Source organism: Sceloporus occidentalis, unplaced genomic scaffold (assembly GCF_023333645.1).
Source record: "Sceloporus occidentalis isolate IW3139 unplaced genomic scaffold, rSceOcc1.0.p SCAF_102, whole genome shotgun sequence".
Lineage (NCBI taxonomy): Eukaryota > Metazoa > Chordata > Lepidosauria > Squamata > Phrynosomatidae > Sceloporus > Sceloporus occidentalis.
The window spans coordinates 733,543-752,059 of record NW_028317082.1 but is presented as its reverse complement, the minus strand read 5'-3'; the positions used below and the strand labels follow the sequence as shown (position 1 = coordinate 752,059).

The following is an 18,517-nucleotide window of genomic DNA, read 5'->3' as shown; positions in this document are numbered from 1 at the left end:
CCGAAGACGAGCACGAAGACGAACACGAAGAGCCCCCTGGTGCCCAAGTCTACTATCTAACAGTATACTGAAAACTGTTGCTCAGAAACCTCTAGGTTTGGGGCATTGCCATCATAAATAGGGTGACCACATTTTATTTCTGCCATTCAGGGACACACTATGAAGCGCATGAGATCGCACACACAGGTGTGTATATATATATATATATATATATATATATGCGTTAGACATGCATTTTTAACTACATAATATGTACTTATCTCTGAAGGAATGACTATGATTGAAATATGATTTCAAAATAACAGCTGAACTGGCAGTTTCTTTAATATTACACCCTGCTGTCGATATATATTACTATTAGCCCCTGCTGCCAATATATATATATATATATATATATTGTAACAAGGTGCGGGGTGTTGTCGTGGAAGGGGTATACATCGCCCTCGATTTTGCAGGGTTTTATACGACATATAGGGCAGGCTGGTGCTCCACCCCGCAGTTTACATGCACCTGGACTGACACGGGTTCCAGGCCGGGAGTTTAAGCTGACTCCAATGCACTGGTCAGCTGCAAGTAATTAGCTGCACTGACTGCAATATAACCTGACCTGTTGGACAGAGGGAAAAAAGAGAGTTTGTTTGGAAGCAGCAGAGCTTGCTATGCACAAAAGAGACCATCAAAGAGGTTGGTGGGATTGTTTTGTTTTAGTTTAGACCCTTAGTAGTGAGGGAGTTATATGTTAGTAAGCGCTCAGACGAGCTAGGCTTTTGTTTGTAGCGAATTTGTGTTCTATGTAATCCTGTAAATATCTTCATACGTGGACTACAAATAAATCGTGGGTGATTACCTAACTGAGATGTGGCGTTAATACCCTAGAGGACCGTGCTGTTTGGTACCCTGTGTGGGTGCAGGATCACTATATATATATATATATATAATTATTAGATCCTGCTGCCAATATATATTAATATCAGACCCTGCTGCAAATATATATAAATATTAGACCCTGCTGCCAATATATATTAATATTAGACCCTGCTGCCCATACATTTTATATTGAAAAAAATGAACCCTATGCAAGCATTTCCTTGGGCCATGCTCCCTAGCCCCCCAAAAAAGGTATAGATTAAATAAACAACACATAAAACAGCACTTGCATGTATAGATCAACTGAATAAGACATACAAACCTTATATGTGCAGGTATACATAAATAATGTATGGAAACATAGCATAACAGGTATAGATCAACACATTAACACACAAACCCAGCTTTGCATGTATAGATCAATTTGAAATTTACATGTGAACTCAGCACTCAAGGCATAGAATCAGACATACAAATCCTGTATTTGCAGACATACAATAATATTGTATGGAAATGTAGCATCGCAGGTATAAATCAACAGAACACACAAACCCAGCATTGCAGGTATAGATCAACTGGAAATCACGTGTACACTCAGCACTGATCAAATAAACAACACATAGAAACAGAATTGCAGGTATTGATCAACTGAATAAGAAATACAAACCGTATATGTGCAGGTATACATAAATAATGTATGGAAGCATAGCATAGCAGATATGGATCAACAGAATAACATACAAACCCAGCTTTGCAGGTATAGATCAATTGGAATTCACATAAAAACTCAGCATTAAAGGTATAGATAAAATCCCCTAAATGACAGGCATAGATCACAGGTTGCACAACCCAAAGCCAGCCCTGGCGTTCACACTGCCCACATAGAACTTGACCAGCACCCAGATGACACACATAGGACTTGCCATCTTTGTCCCCAAGGCTCAAACACCCTGCTTGTGCCATCTTTGCCTTTCTACAAATCAATTATACATCAATGATACACACAAACACTTTTACAGTCATTCATTAATTCACATTTGCATTCACATAATTCATTCACACAAATCATTTACACATATTCATTAATGCATTCTCACAAATTAATTAATTTTTCCTCTCATTCAGACAATTCATCCACACATGAATTCATACTCTTCCTCATTCAGACAATTCATCCACATGAATTCATACTCTCACTCATTCACACAATTCATCCATACATTAATTCATACTCACTCATTCACACAATTTATCTACACACTAATTCATTAATTCACTCACTCATTCTCACTCCTTATTTATTTCAATATTCTTACTAACTTCTTTCTCACTATCTACCGCTCCACCCTTTTTTCACTATCTATCCCCTCTCCCTCCGTTCTCACTTTCATTTCTCTGCATGATTTGGAAAGGTTCTGAATATGATGAATCCTGGAATAAGAACATACTTTTTTTAGTTATTAATATTTTATGTTGAGAAAATTTTAAAATGATGTATTGTTGAAAATTGAGGACAACTCATATATTATATGTCTTAAAGTGCAGCGAACCCCTCCTCACCATAATCCCCTTAAATTGGGCCACTGTCCACTGTTGACTGCTTAGGGAGACAGGAAAGGTTACTTGAGCTGAACATTGTATTTGTGATCCTGGGTGCTCCCTTATAGGTTTTATGACCCTGTTATAATTGTATTTGCAATATACACTGGTCAGTCATAACATTATGACCACCTGCCTAATATTGTGTAGGTCCCCCTTTTGCTGCCAAAACAGCTCTGACCCATGAAGGCATGGACTCTGAAGGTGTGCTGTGGTATCTGACAACAAGATGTTAGCAGCAGATCTTTTAAATCCTCCTTTGATCCAAGGAGAGACCTGACTGCCATTCTGGGTTCAAGAAGGAATTTTGTTGCTAGTTTGTTGCTAGTTTGAGCTACAAACTGGATTTTTTGCCTTCTTTTGGATCAACAGCAATTAACAGATGTGGGAAAAATGGAACTTGATGGGTGCATGTCTTTTTTTAGCCTTTGTAACTATGTAAATCCTGTAAGTTGTTGAGGTGGGGCCTTCACCTTGAATTTGTTGTGTTCCTCAAACCATTCCTGGACGTTTTTTGCTTTGTGGCAGGGTGCATTATCCTGCTGAAAGAGGCCAATGTCATCAGGGAATACCGTTTTCATGAAAGGCTGTACATGGTGTACATCGATGCTGCGATAGGTGGTACTTGTCAAAGTAACATCCACATGAATGGTAGGACCCAAGGTTTCCCAGCAGAACATTGCCCGAGGCATCAAACCGGCCAGTACTTTGTAGGACAGGGCACCCTGACTGGTCGGCAGCTATGCAGGCCCATATGCAACAAACTGCAATACGCCGTGTTCTGACACCTTTTTATAAGAACCAACATTAACTTTTTTCAGCAATTTGAGCTGTTGGATTTGACCACACAGGCCAGCTTTTGTGCATCAAAGAGCCTTGGCTGACCATGACCCTGATGCCAGTTCACCCCTTTTCTTCCTTGGACCACTCTTGATAGGTACTGACCACTGCAGACAGGAACACCCCACAAGAGTTGCAGTTTTGGAGATGCTCTGACCCAGTTGTCTAGTCATCACAATTTGGCCCATGTTAGAGTCGCTCACATCCTTACGCTTCCCCATTTTTCCTGCTTCTAACACATCAACTTTGAGGACGAAATGTTCACTTGATGCCTAATATATTATCCCACCCACTGACAGGTGTCATGATAACAAGTTTATATATATATATATATATATATATATATATATATTGGGGTAGTAGAAGCATTATTAAACACTCATCCACATCTACCAGACAAGCCAGAAGGCTTGTTGTCCCCCCAGAAATCCCATGGTGCTGCCACAACCACAAGGAATTCTGGGTAGGAAAATGCAAATAACGTCAACAATGGGTTGTGGGAACAGAATTCCTTGTGGTTGTGGCAGCACCATGGGATTTCTGGGAAACAAAACAAGCCTTGTCTGGTAGTAGAGTGTTTATTTATGCTTCTACTACCCCTTAATTTTAGGTGGAAGGGTTTTCCATCATCTTAACCCACCATAACTTTTGTTATTATTATATATATATATATATACTGTATTTGCTCAATTATAAGACGACCCCCCCCCAGAATCTAAATATTAATACAGTAAAAAAAGAAAAAGCCTAAATATATAAGACTACCCTATAGGAAAAAAAGTTTTAGCAGTAAATATTAATTCATGTAAACTATTTTTTCATATTTAATAAAAACTATGATTGAGAAAAATATCTTTTGTTTTTATTTCCTTTTATTTGCCAACCCCCCCCAGTTATGCACATCTGCCCCCAGGCTTGCCACTCTGCCCCCAGAAATGCCTTATACCCCCCTATATGCCACTCTGCCCCATGATGTGCCTTTTAACCATCTATATGCCACTCTGCCTCCAGAAATGCCTTATACCCTCTTATATCCCACTGTGCCCCATGATATGCCTTTTAACCCCCTATATGCCCCTCTGCCCCATGATATGCCTTATACCCCTATATGTCACTCTGGCATATAGGGGGTTAAAAGGCATTTCTGGAGATATATATATATATATATATATATATATATATATATATATAATATAATTGCTAACTGCAATCACACTCCTATCAAGCCCAGGCAGCCAGTACATGCTGGAACATGGGGAGGATAGAAATGTGATTACAGCCTCCCTATGCCATGCTACCCCTCCCCCTTACACATCCATGCTATTCACACACACACTCATTTACAAACATTTAAATACTCATTCATTCCCTTAATCACACATACATGCTCATAACCCCCCCCCCCCCTTACTTGAACTGCAGATCTCTCACTCGCAGACTTCTGCAGGGGTCCGGCTGCTTCCCTCTGCAACTTCTCTTGTCCCGCCCCCAGAGGAAGAAGGAGGGGGGCAGAGTCATGTAACGACTCTGGGTTCCTGTTCTCCTGCTGTAAGCAGCCTGGCCCCAGCGGACATTTTGTTTTTCCAGCTATTTGAGGTCTGAATAGAAGACGACCTCGATTATAAGACGAGGGGCAAAAAAAACTTGTCTTATACAGAAAATACAGTATATATATATATATATATATATATATATATATATATATATCTATATGTACTGCCTTTATTATTCATGGCATACTTTCTACAAGGTGCTAGAAACATTCCCCAGAGATTTTGGTCCATATGGACATGATGGCATCACGGCTGCAGATTTGTTGGCTGCACATCCGTGATGTGAATCTCCCATTCCACCACAACCCAGAGATGGAAACAGTTTGAGATAATGTGAGCTTTGTGACATGTTGCATTATCCTGCTGGAAGTAGCCATTAGAAGATGGGTACACTGTGGTCATAAAGGATGGACATGTTTAGCAACAATATTCAGGTTAGGCTGTTGCGTTTAAACGATGCTCAATAGGTAATTAGGAGCCCAAAGTGTGCCAAGAAAATGTCCCCCACACCATTATACCACCACCATCAGCCTGAACTGTTGATACAAGGCAGGATGGATCCATGCTTTCATGTTATTTACGCTAAAGTCTAACCCTGTCATCTGAATGTCGCAGCTGGAATCGACTCATCAGACAAGGCAAGGTTCTTCCAGTCTTCCATTGTCCAATTGTGGTGAGCCTGTGCGAATTGTAGCCTCACCTGTTCTTAGCAGGAGTGGCACCTGATGTGGTCTTCTGCTGCTGTAGCCCATCTGCTTCAAGGTCCAACGTGTTGCGCGTTCAGACATGGTACTCTGGAAGCATTGTCAAACACTAACTTACACCCACCAGGCAAGCATTTTTTTTAACACAGAAATCGTATTGTTAAACTGATTTGCATACATATACCTACTCAAGGTACGTTGCAAGCTTTGCGTCTACCTCAGAGGTTACCCACCCAATGAGAATGGCTAGGACCAAAAATAACAAGTAAATGCTAATTTGTCAGGTAGATTTTACAACTGAGTGAGCAGCAGGGCTGGAGTGGGGGTAACAAAGCGGACCTAGCACTTTAAGGCTGGCTGCCGCGTGATGACATATGGACTGCACTTTACATTTGTAGGCTCACGTAGAACACAGCTGGGCATATCCACACAGCACTGCATATGCTGCTGAATATGAGTTTGTGGTGTATGTGATGTTGCCCGCCAGCAGCCCACCTGGTATTTGCTCAGTGTTCCAGGTGACTAGTCCAGGCCTGGTTAGCTGAGCATAATGATATGAACTCCACCTTGAAAACAAAAAGCTGGACTGGAGGAACAATAATCTTCCAGAGCAGATCTGGAAAGTTCCCAAGTATGACTAAACACTTTCAAACACACAGAATACAAGAGCTTCTCATCCTATTCGTGTGTACAATGACTGCTGGTAAGCCATACATCCCTCAAATATTTGCATCAACAAATGAATAAGGTTGCAGTCATGTTTTTTTTCTGTTATCCAGCAAATATGTAAGCAGACTCTGAGTTAGAAATCTAATTTGTTGAAATGTGGCTTTTACTTTTAAGTTAAAGCTTATCTGGGAAGATGGCCAAACGAAAGACTTCTCTGAGGTTTTCTTTCAAAAATAAACTATTATGGTGGGTGGGAAATTATTAATTCTAAGTTTTCATTAGCTTTGTGAACCAGAGGTAGCATTTTTTCAGATTAGTTTTTCTAATATAGTGGACAATATATGTGTTTTATATGCAATATAAATAACTTTTCCTCTAAATTTCTGAATAACTTTTGTTTTGCAGCATGTGGTAACAAAGTAGACCCTGTTTATGAAACCCTGAGGTTTGGGACCTCCTTGGCACAGAAAAACAAGAAGACCGTTTGTGGAAGTGGTTCCGAGTCGCCTAATAGGAACTCTGTAATAATTTTCTTTAATTGATGTGTTTTTTTGTTTCCACCTATAATATTTCTTGCTATATATCAAATGATGTAGGTGTTTAGAATATTGAACTACAGCCATCTTCTGCTAGAACTGTATATAATTGTCCTCCTCTCCGTAAACGGACAATTTATTTTGCATTTTTAAAATGTTAAAACTGATAGAAGTATCAGGGTACTTGATGTAATTAGGCAGGCCTGCCCTGGCCATCAGGCATACTGTGCAAGTGCACATTTTTTATGTTTTATTATTATTATTTTTTAACTGTACCGGTAGGGAACTCCCATTCCAAGTGAAATTTGAGAACTTAAACTAATGTAATAAATCAGCATAATCTAATAGCTGCAGAGCTGGACAAGTGTGTAGAAATCTTTAAAAATCAGTTACAGGGCCTAATGTTTGCACCCAGTGGGCTGCCATTTTAACTTCCTGTTCACAAGATTTCTTTGATTGATCTTTCCTGCTATTTCACTTTTTTGTTATTTTTTTTAGAAAAATATTTTTATTCGTATATAAACATACATAAATTTATAAAAACATACAATTATAAATAAATCCAACAGCAATAATCTTCTTAACATCAATAAAATAAGTCTTCATTTATAATATGGGCTTCATGTTAGGACATCTACCAGCCTAAGATATTGGGCACTCGTATAGCCCAGAAGAATAAATACAATAACATTCAGATATAAGGTACGGCATCGGGTTGAAGCATTAATGGGCTGTAAATATATAGGATTATAGTAAACATACATAAAACACACTAACAGACAGTACAGGACGCATACAGTACACAACAACGGCGGAGGAGGACCCAGCAATCTACAATCAGCAATTATGGGAAAATCACAAAGACAACAGTCCCACTGGGGTATTATCTCAAATTTCACTGGTTAGGTGTATAATCAGATTGAGTATAATCAAATAACCAATTTCACTGGTTAGGTGTACTCAATCAGATTGAGTATAATCATACCAAGAGGACCAAATATCATTATATTTTACAAGATTCTGATTTAAGGAATAAAAATATCATTCCATATTTGCTTGAAACGTAATTTGATTAGTGATCTTGGTCCAAGTGGGGGCGACCATACTTAACTGCTAAGAGTTTGCATGATATACATGAGGAAGGTAAGTCCAGATGGAAGAGCCAAGTATATGAGTGAAGAGAAACATTAGATTTAAATATATAGGAGAGAAGCTTAGTAGTTTCAAGTTTAATCTTCGCTTATTTGCTGCATGCCCACGGATGTGAAGTTGTGTCCCCTCCTCGCAACCGCATCTCCAGTATAAACTGGAGGTCAGATTAGAAAATCTTTTTAAGCGGGAGGGAACCAAGTACCATAGTAGTTTAAAAAACATCTCATGAAGATTAACTGAGTTGGCCTCCTAACCTGTAGCCATACATTTGACCAACTCTCCATAGCAAAGGAGATCTCACAATCATTTTGCCATTTCTCTGCTGAGAGAGGTAGTGCAGCATTTTATCTAGATATTGGGTTATCCTAGAGATTAAGTTTGTCTTTATGTTAATCTCCCGTTCCCATAAATACTTAATCTTTAAATTGTTATCTAATGTGTATCTATTCATTATTTCTAATCGCTATTTCTGGATCAAATTTCCATGAAGGTAGATTTTTAAGTTCTTTTTGTATGTATTCTCGGAGTCTTAAGTAGGTGAACATCTCTCTATTTGGGAGGGAAAATTATTTCCTTAGTTCTGTAAACTGTTTAGGTTTATTATTCATCATTAATTGGTCTAAACAGGTTATGCCATAATATTGCCACTTTGCTAACTTCAAATCTGGTATACATATCTCTAGGAGCTTGATGGAGGTATCGGCATAAGCCCTGTATTTTTAATTTCTTTCTAAATATCCACCAGAAGTGTAATAGTTCATTTATCAGAACATTTTGCTGCTTTAATTTAAACCACTATCCCTTCAAATTCACCCATACTATTAAACCCATGTCTTGTAGTTGAAGATCCTCTGCCTCTTGTTGATACCACTCTTCATTCTGGTTATTCATACCATTTTTTAGTATGAATTATCATAGCTGCGTCATGATATTTATGCCTTTTGACCTCCTATGTGCCACTTTGCCTCCAGAAATGCCTTATACCCCTATATGCCACTCTGGCAGAGTGGCATATAGGGAGGTATAAGGCATTTCAGGAGGCAGAGTGGCGTATAGAGGGTTAAAAGGCATTTCTGGAGGCAGAGTGGCATTAAGGGGGTTAAAAGGAATTTCATAGAGCACTCTGCCTACAGAAATGCCTTATGCCCCCCATTTAACACTCCCCTGCCCCCCCCCAAATTTACCGGTGCTTCTGACTCCCCGGTCATGTAGCCGGACAGCGTATACACATCTACGTGATTTGCGTAGCCAACTTCCGCTGCAGCCGGAAGGAGGTGTGGTTAGCAGCGGAGGTTGTCTGCTTCCATCGCGTAGACCTTCCCCGACTGTCCGGTGCGGGGAACTCTGATCTAAAAAATTTGTTTGAAAGCCACATGTTTGTAGTGCTGCTCTCAGAAATGTCCAGCTGACCCTGTCAAATGTTTTTTTCAGCATCCAAAAACAGGGTCAGCATGGGGTATTGACTCCTCTCTATATAGTTAAATGTGTCCATTAGTCTCCGCACATTATTACCAGGGGTTTTACATGCAACAAATCCTACTTAATCTGAATTAGTCAGCTGGGGGGTTACTTCTTTTAGCCTCTCGGCTAATAAAGGTGCATACATTTTTGTATCTATGTTTAACGAAATTGGCCTATAGTTGCCAATATTTGTCAGATATTTGTGAGCTTTTAAAATTTGTATTATATTAGCTTGAAGCATCTTCAGGGAATAGTCCCTTAGTACATATATCATTATACATATTGGTTAATTTCTGTGTTAGTTTCTCTACAAAATTTTATAAAAACCATTGGAGAAGCCATCTGGTCCTGGGGCAATATTAAGTTTCAACTTAAGTATAGCATTTTGAATTTCTCATTGGCTAAACAGGAGATTAAGGGTTCAACACTGATCTTCTGAAATCATGGGTAAATTAATTTTGGAGAGGTAATGCTTCAGTTTAAGATTGTCTCTATCCATTGGCAGATTGTATAGGTCTTTATAATAAGATCCAAAAGCCTTGCATATTTCCTCAAGCTTATAAAAGGATCACTTTCTAACGTTATTTTTTAGTATTTTCTTTTTAGTTTAGCAGTTAGTAATTTATCCGCTTTATTACTTTTATAATACCAGGTTTGTATTAATTCTTGTAGTTTTTCTTTAACTGCACATAATAGGAGTCCCTTAACTCTGTCTTGGACCTGAGATATATTTTTTTTACATTTCTACTGAGGAATTTGCTTTATTTGCATTTGTAAGTTGATATAAGGTCAGATATAGTTCAGAGAGCGTGAGTTCCCTTGTTTTACTTTTCATTTGCGCCTATTTTGAACAACATACCCCGCATACCTGACTATACACCAGATATTAACTTTTGAGGTATCAGGTGTCTCGTTCTCCATAAAGAAAAGTTCTGTTGATTGAGAGAGAGATCATTCCGGGTCTCTTCTTTAGGTAGAAGAGTTTCCTTTAAACTCCAGTCTCTTTTTCTAGTAAAATTGTTATCGTGTTCTGTAATCCAGATAACAGGGTAATGGTCTGACCAAGTTATATCTTTTATAATTTATTTATTTTCTTTATATTTTTCATAGCAACAATATTCCCTAGAACCAGATCTATCCTTGAATATGAGCAATGCACCCTTGAAAAATGTGTAAGGTCTCTGTTCCAAGGGTTAAATACTCGCCATGTATCATACAGATATCTTTTATATCTTTTTATATCTTTTATAATGTGCTATCATTTTTTTGCTTGCCCTGTAACCTATTTTGAATATTTTTGGTGCTGTATAAGACTCTTAGACACTCTGGGTCTATCACTGCATTAAATTCCCCTGCTTTCAGGATTTGACCTTGCGTCTTTCCTTCTATTTTATCTAGTATATTCTGCAGTAAAGATAGAGGGTTGATATTTGGGGCATATATATTAATAATCGAATAGGGTTTTTCTTCTATATGGCAAATTAATATAATATACATAGCTTCATGGTCTATAATCTTATATAAAATGTTAAATTTTATTCTATCCAAGACAAGGACAGCGACTCCGCGTTTTTTTAAATTTTGCATAGAAACTTCTATCATTATGGAGTATCCTAGTAGGGGCCTTTTTTTTCTTTTTATCACTTGTCCAGCGTGTCTCCTGGACTTTAAAATTTTTTACGGTTTGTGTTAAGACCTTGGGAGTTTAAGGTCATCCATTTAACCATTGAGATTCCCTTTCTATTAACTTCTAAATCCCCAATAAAACTTGCAAAGGACGTTGTGTTTACAAACAATAACAATCGCACACATATATAACATAAAACAGTTAACATAAAAACAGAGATATGAGATAAAATCCAATCTCATTGTAGTGTCTATTCCTTCTAAAGCACTAGTTTTTGATCTATTACAGATCCATCATGAGAGTGTCAGTGGATATCTTCTTCAATTGTTGTTGTACTTTCTATCCAACTGTAATAAAATATAAGGCCAATACAAACTTCAAATAATTGGATCAACACATAAATGTATGTGCGTCAAAAATAGGCAGAGTCACTTAGATGCAAACAAAGGTAAAACATTTAATACGAACAAAAATAGAAGAAGAATATAAAAAGAAGATAACAAAAATAATACGAAACAAGTCTTACAAAACCTTTGAGAGGAATTTAGTTCATGACATCTGTCCTATGCATTCCTGAGGATGGAGGGAGGGAGTGTTCGGGACCTGAAGAGTCCGTGGATGGCTAGTACATCTCCCCTCTACCTCTCCTCCCATGCTTCTCCAAGGCTTAACTTATATACACGGTTTGAATAATGATGTCAGTCTTGTCAGTCTATTGGTCTTCACCTAATTGGGTAAACATGCTCACTAAGATCTTTACACGTCGAAACCCTATTTTAGGTGGTCACTGTACGCATATTGTAATGCCCTTTTACAGTTACAACTATACCATGCATTAGCAAGTTACTATCCTATCTATAGAATGCCTGTTCAGCAAATCCTTCATTCTATATTTTAAGGTCAAGGAAACCTTGAAGCCTATCATTGAAACATATTAATGTATCTTAATAATCATTTATTTATGAACAATGATTACATATCTTTGACTACTGCCTATACCAATAATTATATATGGTCCATTTCTTAATTGAGGTTAGAAAATGTATTAGAATCTTTTACACCAACCCTGTTAGATTTTTTTTTTTTTTTTTTTTCTAACATATTAAATTAAAAGCCTAATTAACGTTTGGTGTAAATGTAGGGAAAAACTTGTGTGAACACCAATGTATCTCATACAATGGCCTCGACTTTTAAGTTCTATTAATATTACATTTGGAAAAAAAACCCTGTTAGATTTAAAAATGATCATAAAAATAAAATTGAAAAAATAAATTCTCATTTAAAACCAATACTCAAATTATGAACAGTGCTTTCGCATAACAGGCTAGTGGATTAGTGAAAGTATCAGTTCTAATGGTATGATCAGTGGTTTTGAGATATTATCTCCATACATTGAGCCATTTATTTGATGATAATAATAATAAAAAAAGAATTTATAAGCTGTCTAATTAGCTTTAAATTAAGAACATATATTTTCATTTAAGTACCAGTGCTCATACTGAGGACAGTGATTTTAAATATCAGACTAATGAATTATTCATGATATTGGTTCTCGTATTGTGATCAGCGATTTCAAGTTATCTAATTTAAATGTGAACGGTACCATAAATGCTCCATTAAATACCAGTGCTCCTAATGATAAATATTTCAAACTACTTTCCCTAACCATTAGCTTCTTGTATAGCAAGGAAAAAGAAAGACAATTTATGAATTGTCTAATTAGATTTGATTTTATTAAAGACACGGAGGCTCCTATTATGCATTCTCTTTCTTTATTACTCCCTCAGCAGCAAAGAATTGAGGGAAAAAACTTGACTGAAAGAGTTAAAACAAATGAAATAGTAACAACCATAACACTGCCCAGCGATAGCCCAACCAATCAGCAGTCCTCATCATCCTCAGGTGGAATGCAATCCTAACGAACTTCCTCTTTCTTTGCTGCTCCCTCAGGAACGGTTAAGTATTCTTTGCTCTCCGTATTTAAATATATTTCTGGTATTTTTTTGTCTCATATTTATACCGGTGTCTATATATTTTATTGCATATATTTTTCCCCCTTTACCGTTTTCCATTTGTGCCGCTGTCATGCCCCGTTTTTTGTCTGTTTACCTTCGTTCCTCTTTACCCTTCTAACTGTGTTTCCTTATGCGTTTGCGTTTTTTTCTTCTCTTACCTCCGTCTCCGTCTCGATTCTCTTATCTCGGCATTTCCTTTTCAGGTATCTGTTTTATCCGCGCCTTTCTCTCCATAGCGGTCATTTTGTTTATTGCACCTTCGTCCGCGTTTATTGTCGCGGTCACGTGGTGCTGCTTCGTTTCTTGATTTTCTTCTTCTTGTCTGGTGCCCTTCATCCTATCCTCATTCCCCTTTACTTACTGGGTTAATCAACCCACGATTTTTTCCTTTTCAGGTCCCTTGGTTGTTTCCTTACCTTGCTTCAGAGTCAGTATGGATCAGCAGGATGCTGATTTTGCTTCTTCTAGAGAGATTCTCACTCTTTATGTTCAGAGGATTTTCAAACCTTATTAGATGCCACTATGTCCCATTCCATCTCTAAGGCTCTGTCCTCTATGAGGGTCATGTCTCATTCTATTGGCCAGTCTATTCAGCAGGCTTTGCTTCAGGCTCCTTTACCCTCTACTTCCATACCTGCTGTTTCTATTCCTGCTCCTGTTGGCAAAAAGGCTCTGTTTAAGTCTAAGCATACTGCCTCACTCCCGATGCACAGCCGTGCTGCTGTTGAGATGGACAAGGCTTCTAATCCTGTCCCTGAGAGCGCTGGTTTACCGTGCAAGAGAGCCACTGACCGGGCAAAAACAGATTCTGACTTGAGTGAGGAGGATCTGGATTCCTATAGGAACCCAGAGTCCGATAGATCAGATGCTGAAGACTTTCCTGACCTTCCATCCTCCCCTCATGGGGAAGGGTCAGACCCTGTCCTGGCAGCAGAGGGTGAGGACAATGGTGTCAGGGACCCTCAGGGTACCCCCCTGTTTGACCCTGATAACTTGCGCCACCCTCGGTCTGCTGAGTGGAATCCTCCATCTCATATTGCGCAATATCTGGCACTTTGTGTGCGCAAGCCTCTCTCTAAAGAGAGTAGGCGCAAGCTTAGGGCCGAATGCCCTCGCCCCATAGTGCCTGATGGGGTCTGTAAAACTCCAGACGTTGATCCCCAGATTACCCAGTTTCTCGCTTAAACGGGTTGGAAACCCAGGAGGGGGTTGGAATTCTCCCTGCGCCATTGCCAAGACAAACTGTTAGACATATTGGGTCCGATTACTAAACTCTTTGAGTTGTTGGAGTCAGGTAAAGCTGCGCCTGAAACTTTTGATTTTGATGTGGCTTTAGGTTGGCTTCAGCGCAAGTCGATCTTACTTAAGATTGAGCCCAAGTTAATTAATATGGCTTCTCAAGAACCCGGCCAAGCAGCTAAAGGTCTTTTGTTTGGTGATTCATTCGTCAAGAATGTCGGTTCATTTGTCAAAACATTCACGGCTTTGGATAAGGCTCAAACCTCCATGAAAAAGGTTTTTGCTCCTAAGATTTTTGCAGGGGCTGGACGACGCAGGGGCCGTTCGTCCGGCCGTGACGCCAGGTTTCGCGGAACCTACAGAGGCTCCTTTTCACAACGCCCAGCTTCTTACGAGCAGCGACCAGCGCCTTTCTTCCCCTATCGTGGACGGGCCGGGCCTTCCAGGACTTCACGACGTTTCCCCTCTTCCAGACGGCCTTATGGTAAGTACCGTTATTCATTCTCCCCTTCCACAGGTGGGCGGTCGCCTTGCTTCTTTTTATCAGGCTTGGTTTCATATCTCCTCAGATGCTTGGGTCCTAGACGCGATCAGGGGCTATCTTATAGAATTAACTGCATTGCCTCAACAGATTTGTCTTCCTCCCACGGCAAAGTTTCACATGTTGCAGGTTCTTCCGATCTCAAAGGAGGTTCAGTCACGTTCAGAGAAAGGGGCTATGCAAAAGATCCCCATAGACTCCCCAGGCTTTGTCAGCTCCCTCTTCTTAGTCCCGAAGAAAGGTGGGGGTGTTCGACCCGTCATCAATCTGTGTCCTCTCAATGCGTTTGTGGTGTATCACCACTTCAAAATGGAAGGGATACATTGCCTCAGAGAACTATTGTTACCAGAGGATTGGATGGTGAAACTGGATCTTCAGGACACTTACTTCACTATTCCCATTGCAGCGGATCATCAGGATCTTCTTCAATTCGTGTGGGCAGATCAGAAATGGAGGTTTACGTGCCTTCCCTTTGGCCTCTCATCGGCCCCGTGGTGCTTCACGAAGGTTATGAAGCCACTGGTAGCGTTTCTTCGGTCCCGAGGTATTCGTCTGATCATTTATCTGGACGATATTCTCATCATGGCTCAGTCCCCTCGTCTTCTACAAACTCACCTCGACTGGACTTTACATCTCCTTCAGTCTCTGGGTTTTCTCATCAACTGGGACAAGTCTTGCCTCGTTCCTTCCCAATTCTTAGAGTTTCTGGGATTCTGGATAGACTCCATTCAACAGTCTCTCTTCCTTCCGCGGCCAAAGATAGTGGCGATCAAGAAAGAGATCAGGAGAATGCTTCGACTGGATGTTGTTACCGTGAGGCAGTTAGCACGATTGATAGGTCTCTTGTCCTCTTCCATTCAAGCCATATTTCCGGGCCCCCTGCACTACAGAGCGCTTCAAAGACTAAGAAGTTCTTCGCTGCTTTCTACTCATTCGTACGAGACCTGCATCTCTCTCGACGACGAATCCAGAGACGAGATGAATTGGCGGTTGTCCCACATGGAGGCGTGGAACGGCCGAGCCATCTTCAGTACCATTCCAGACGTCATCATAGAATCAGACGCAAGCTTACATGGTTGGGGAGCGCACTACGGGACCGTATCTACAGGTGGCAGATGGTCCACAGAGGAATCTTACCTGCATATCAACTGCCTGCCATCCGCAGTCTTGCTCCCTCCTGTTACACCTACCTGTCCGGCCGGGGTCCCACGGCGTTCCTCGCGCACGTCCCCCTCGTGTACTGACGTGCGCTCTACACGCACACGAGGGGGCGTGCGTATAGAGCAGGCACGCCTCCCGGTCAATGATGGTTCTGTTCGAGAAACGATCCGCCGCTACATGCTCGCGGCACCCGACCAGTACCTCTTCTGCCTGTGTGGCACTGCCGCGTCGCTCGTGGCGGCAACACAGGCAGAGAGGACCTCGTAGTTAACCGCCGCGGGCATGCCGGCGGCGATCAAGAGGTTGATCGCCGCTGCATGTCCACGGAGGTTGTTTTACCTCCCCTGCCTGTGTGGCCCCTCCGCGTCTTTCACGGAGGTAACACAGGCAGGAAGTTTTGTTTTGTTGTTGCCATCGCGACGACGCTATTGCGCCGGTCGCGATGACGTCATCTTACCTGCTCTCCCGCCATTGGCTCTATTTAAACCTTCCTGTTCCTTGTTTCATTGCCCGTTCAACGAGTCCATGTTAATGTTCTCTGGGTGCTCTTGCGAATTGATTGATCTCCACGTGTACCAGACCTCGGCTTTGTTATTTGACCTTGATCCTGCGCTGCCCGTCCCGACCTCGGCTTTGTTATTTGACCTTGATCCTGTGCTGCCTGCCCCGACCCCGGCTATTGCATTGACCACGCTCCTGTGCTGCCTGTCTCCATCCCGGCTTGTCTATCGGATATTCTCGCCATCTCTGCATCGTGGGTCCATCACCTGTGGTGCCTGATCCGGCGTAACACCTCCGGAGCGTCGTGCTCCATTCTACTCAAAATGGACAACGTAGCAGCGGTGAGATATATCAATCACCTGGGAGGCACAAAATCCAAGATGCTAGCTTGTCTCGCGAGGGATTTTTGGAAGTTCTGTCTCCTTCAAGGAATGTTGGTGACGGTCGTTCACATTCCCGGTCTTTCCAACTGCGCGGCGGATTGGAACTCGCGTTTTCTCAGGGATTCAGGGGATTGGCGTCTTCATCCATCCGTCTTCCTCAAGCTCCAACTGCTCTGGAGTCCTATGGAGATGGACCTTTTCGCTTCACGTCTCAACACCCACCTGCCGAAGTTCTTCAGTTGGAGACCAGATCCGGAATCAGTGGCCACCGATGCATTCCTCCAACAGTGGCCTCGGTCTCTACTATATGCTTTTCCCCCTTTCAACATGATTGCCAGGACAATCCAACATCCTTGGTCCTCATAACGCCTCTGTGGAAATCCCAACCGTGGTTTCCCAGGCTGCTGGAAACATCAGTGGACTTCCCCAGGACCATTCCTCCTTTTCGGGATCTGCTACTCGATCCGAACCTTCAACCCCACGATATGATCATCCAGGGCCAGCTTCAACTAATAGCTTGGCGCGTTTCAGGGGACCCTGGTCTGTCGAGGGAGTTTCACAACAGACTCTCCTTCTCTTGGACGAAGCTTGGGCCCCAGGTACTAGAAGAGCCTATTCCTCTCGTGTTGGTCTAGCTGGTGCTTGGGCAGATCATTGGATCCCATTTCTGCCCCTTTGAACATGGTTTTGTCTTTTCTTACTGAATTGTTTCAGGATAATAAAGCGTATCGTACGGTAAATCTGTATCGCTCGGCTATTTCTGTCGTCATGATCTTCTGGATGGTGTCCCTATTGGTCAGCATCCTCTAGTCTGTAGGTTGCTTAAGGGTATTCGTTTTTCCAGGCCTCCTTTACCACGTTATTTGTTTACTTGGGATGTTAATGTGGTCTTGCATTTCTTAGAACAATGGTCCTCTAATCAGGATTTGTCGCTTAAAGAATTGTCTTCCAAACTTCTTCTCCTCCTCTGTATTCTGTCTTGTAAACGTGTTTCAGATGTCAGAGCTTTGGATATCCATGTGAAAGTCTTCCGCCCTGAGGGCGTTTCCTTTGATATTTCTAGGAGAACTAAATCCAATACTAAATCTCTTTTATCCGGCCTTTCCTCATAGACAGAAACAGCAATCGGGGCGCATGTGTATATAGGAAAAAGAAAAAATATATCTGATAGTGTGATAACGTATGTGAAAATCAATATATATAATGAGTATATGCACTCAGAAGCGTAGCTGGTAAAAGAGGCTCTTCAAAGGTAAAAACCGATTCTTTATTCTTTAAAATCTATAGATATAGAAATGAAAACAACCACATGGTGCAGTAACTTCCTGTGATGTAGTAATCAAATGTGAATGCACTTACAGAATGGTTGAATTCAAATGGCGTGTTCAACTTATAAAAAGTCCAAAATTCAGAAGAAGAAGAAAAGGTAGTCCTCACGTGGATACATGTCTCTGGTCAGGAAATACCAATCCTCCTCTGTGTGGTAACTGTCTCAACTAGGGCTGAAACAACGAATCGATAAAATCGATAATAATCGATAACGGAAATCGTTGTCGACAAAGCAGGGCAGGGTGCAGAGAAGAGTGGGAGACTGGGTGCAGGGCAGGGTGCAGAGCAGAGTGGGAGACTGGGTGCAGGGCAGGGTGTGAGTGTGGGTGCAGGGCAGGGT

At 41.0% G+C, this 18,517-nt stretch overlaps 1 protein-coding gene across 1 annotated transcript in view; it reads left to right on the top strand.

Moving 5' to 3' along the window:
- Nucleotides 1-18,517, top strand: part of LOC149283560 (SH3 and cysteine-rich domain-containing protein-like) — a 191,878-nt gene that overhangs the window by 36,985 nt on the left and 136,376 nt on the right. The window contains exon 5 of the mRNA XM_089497383.1: nt 6,638-6,753. Coding sequence (XP_089353509.1) covers nt 6,638-6,753 — 116 coding nt within the window. The remainder of the gene's footprint in view (nt 1-6,637; nt 6,754-18,517) is intronic.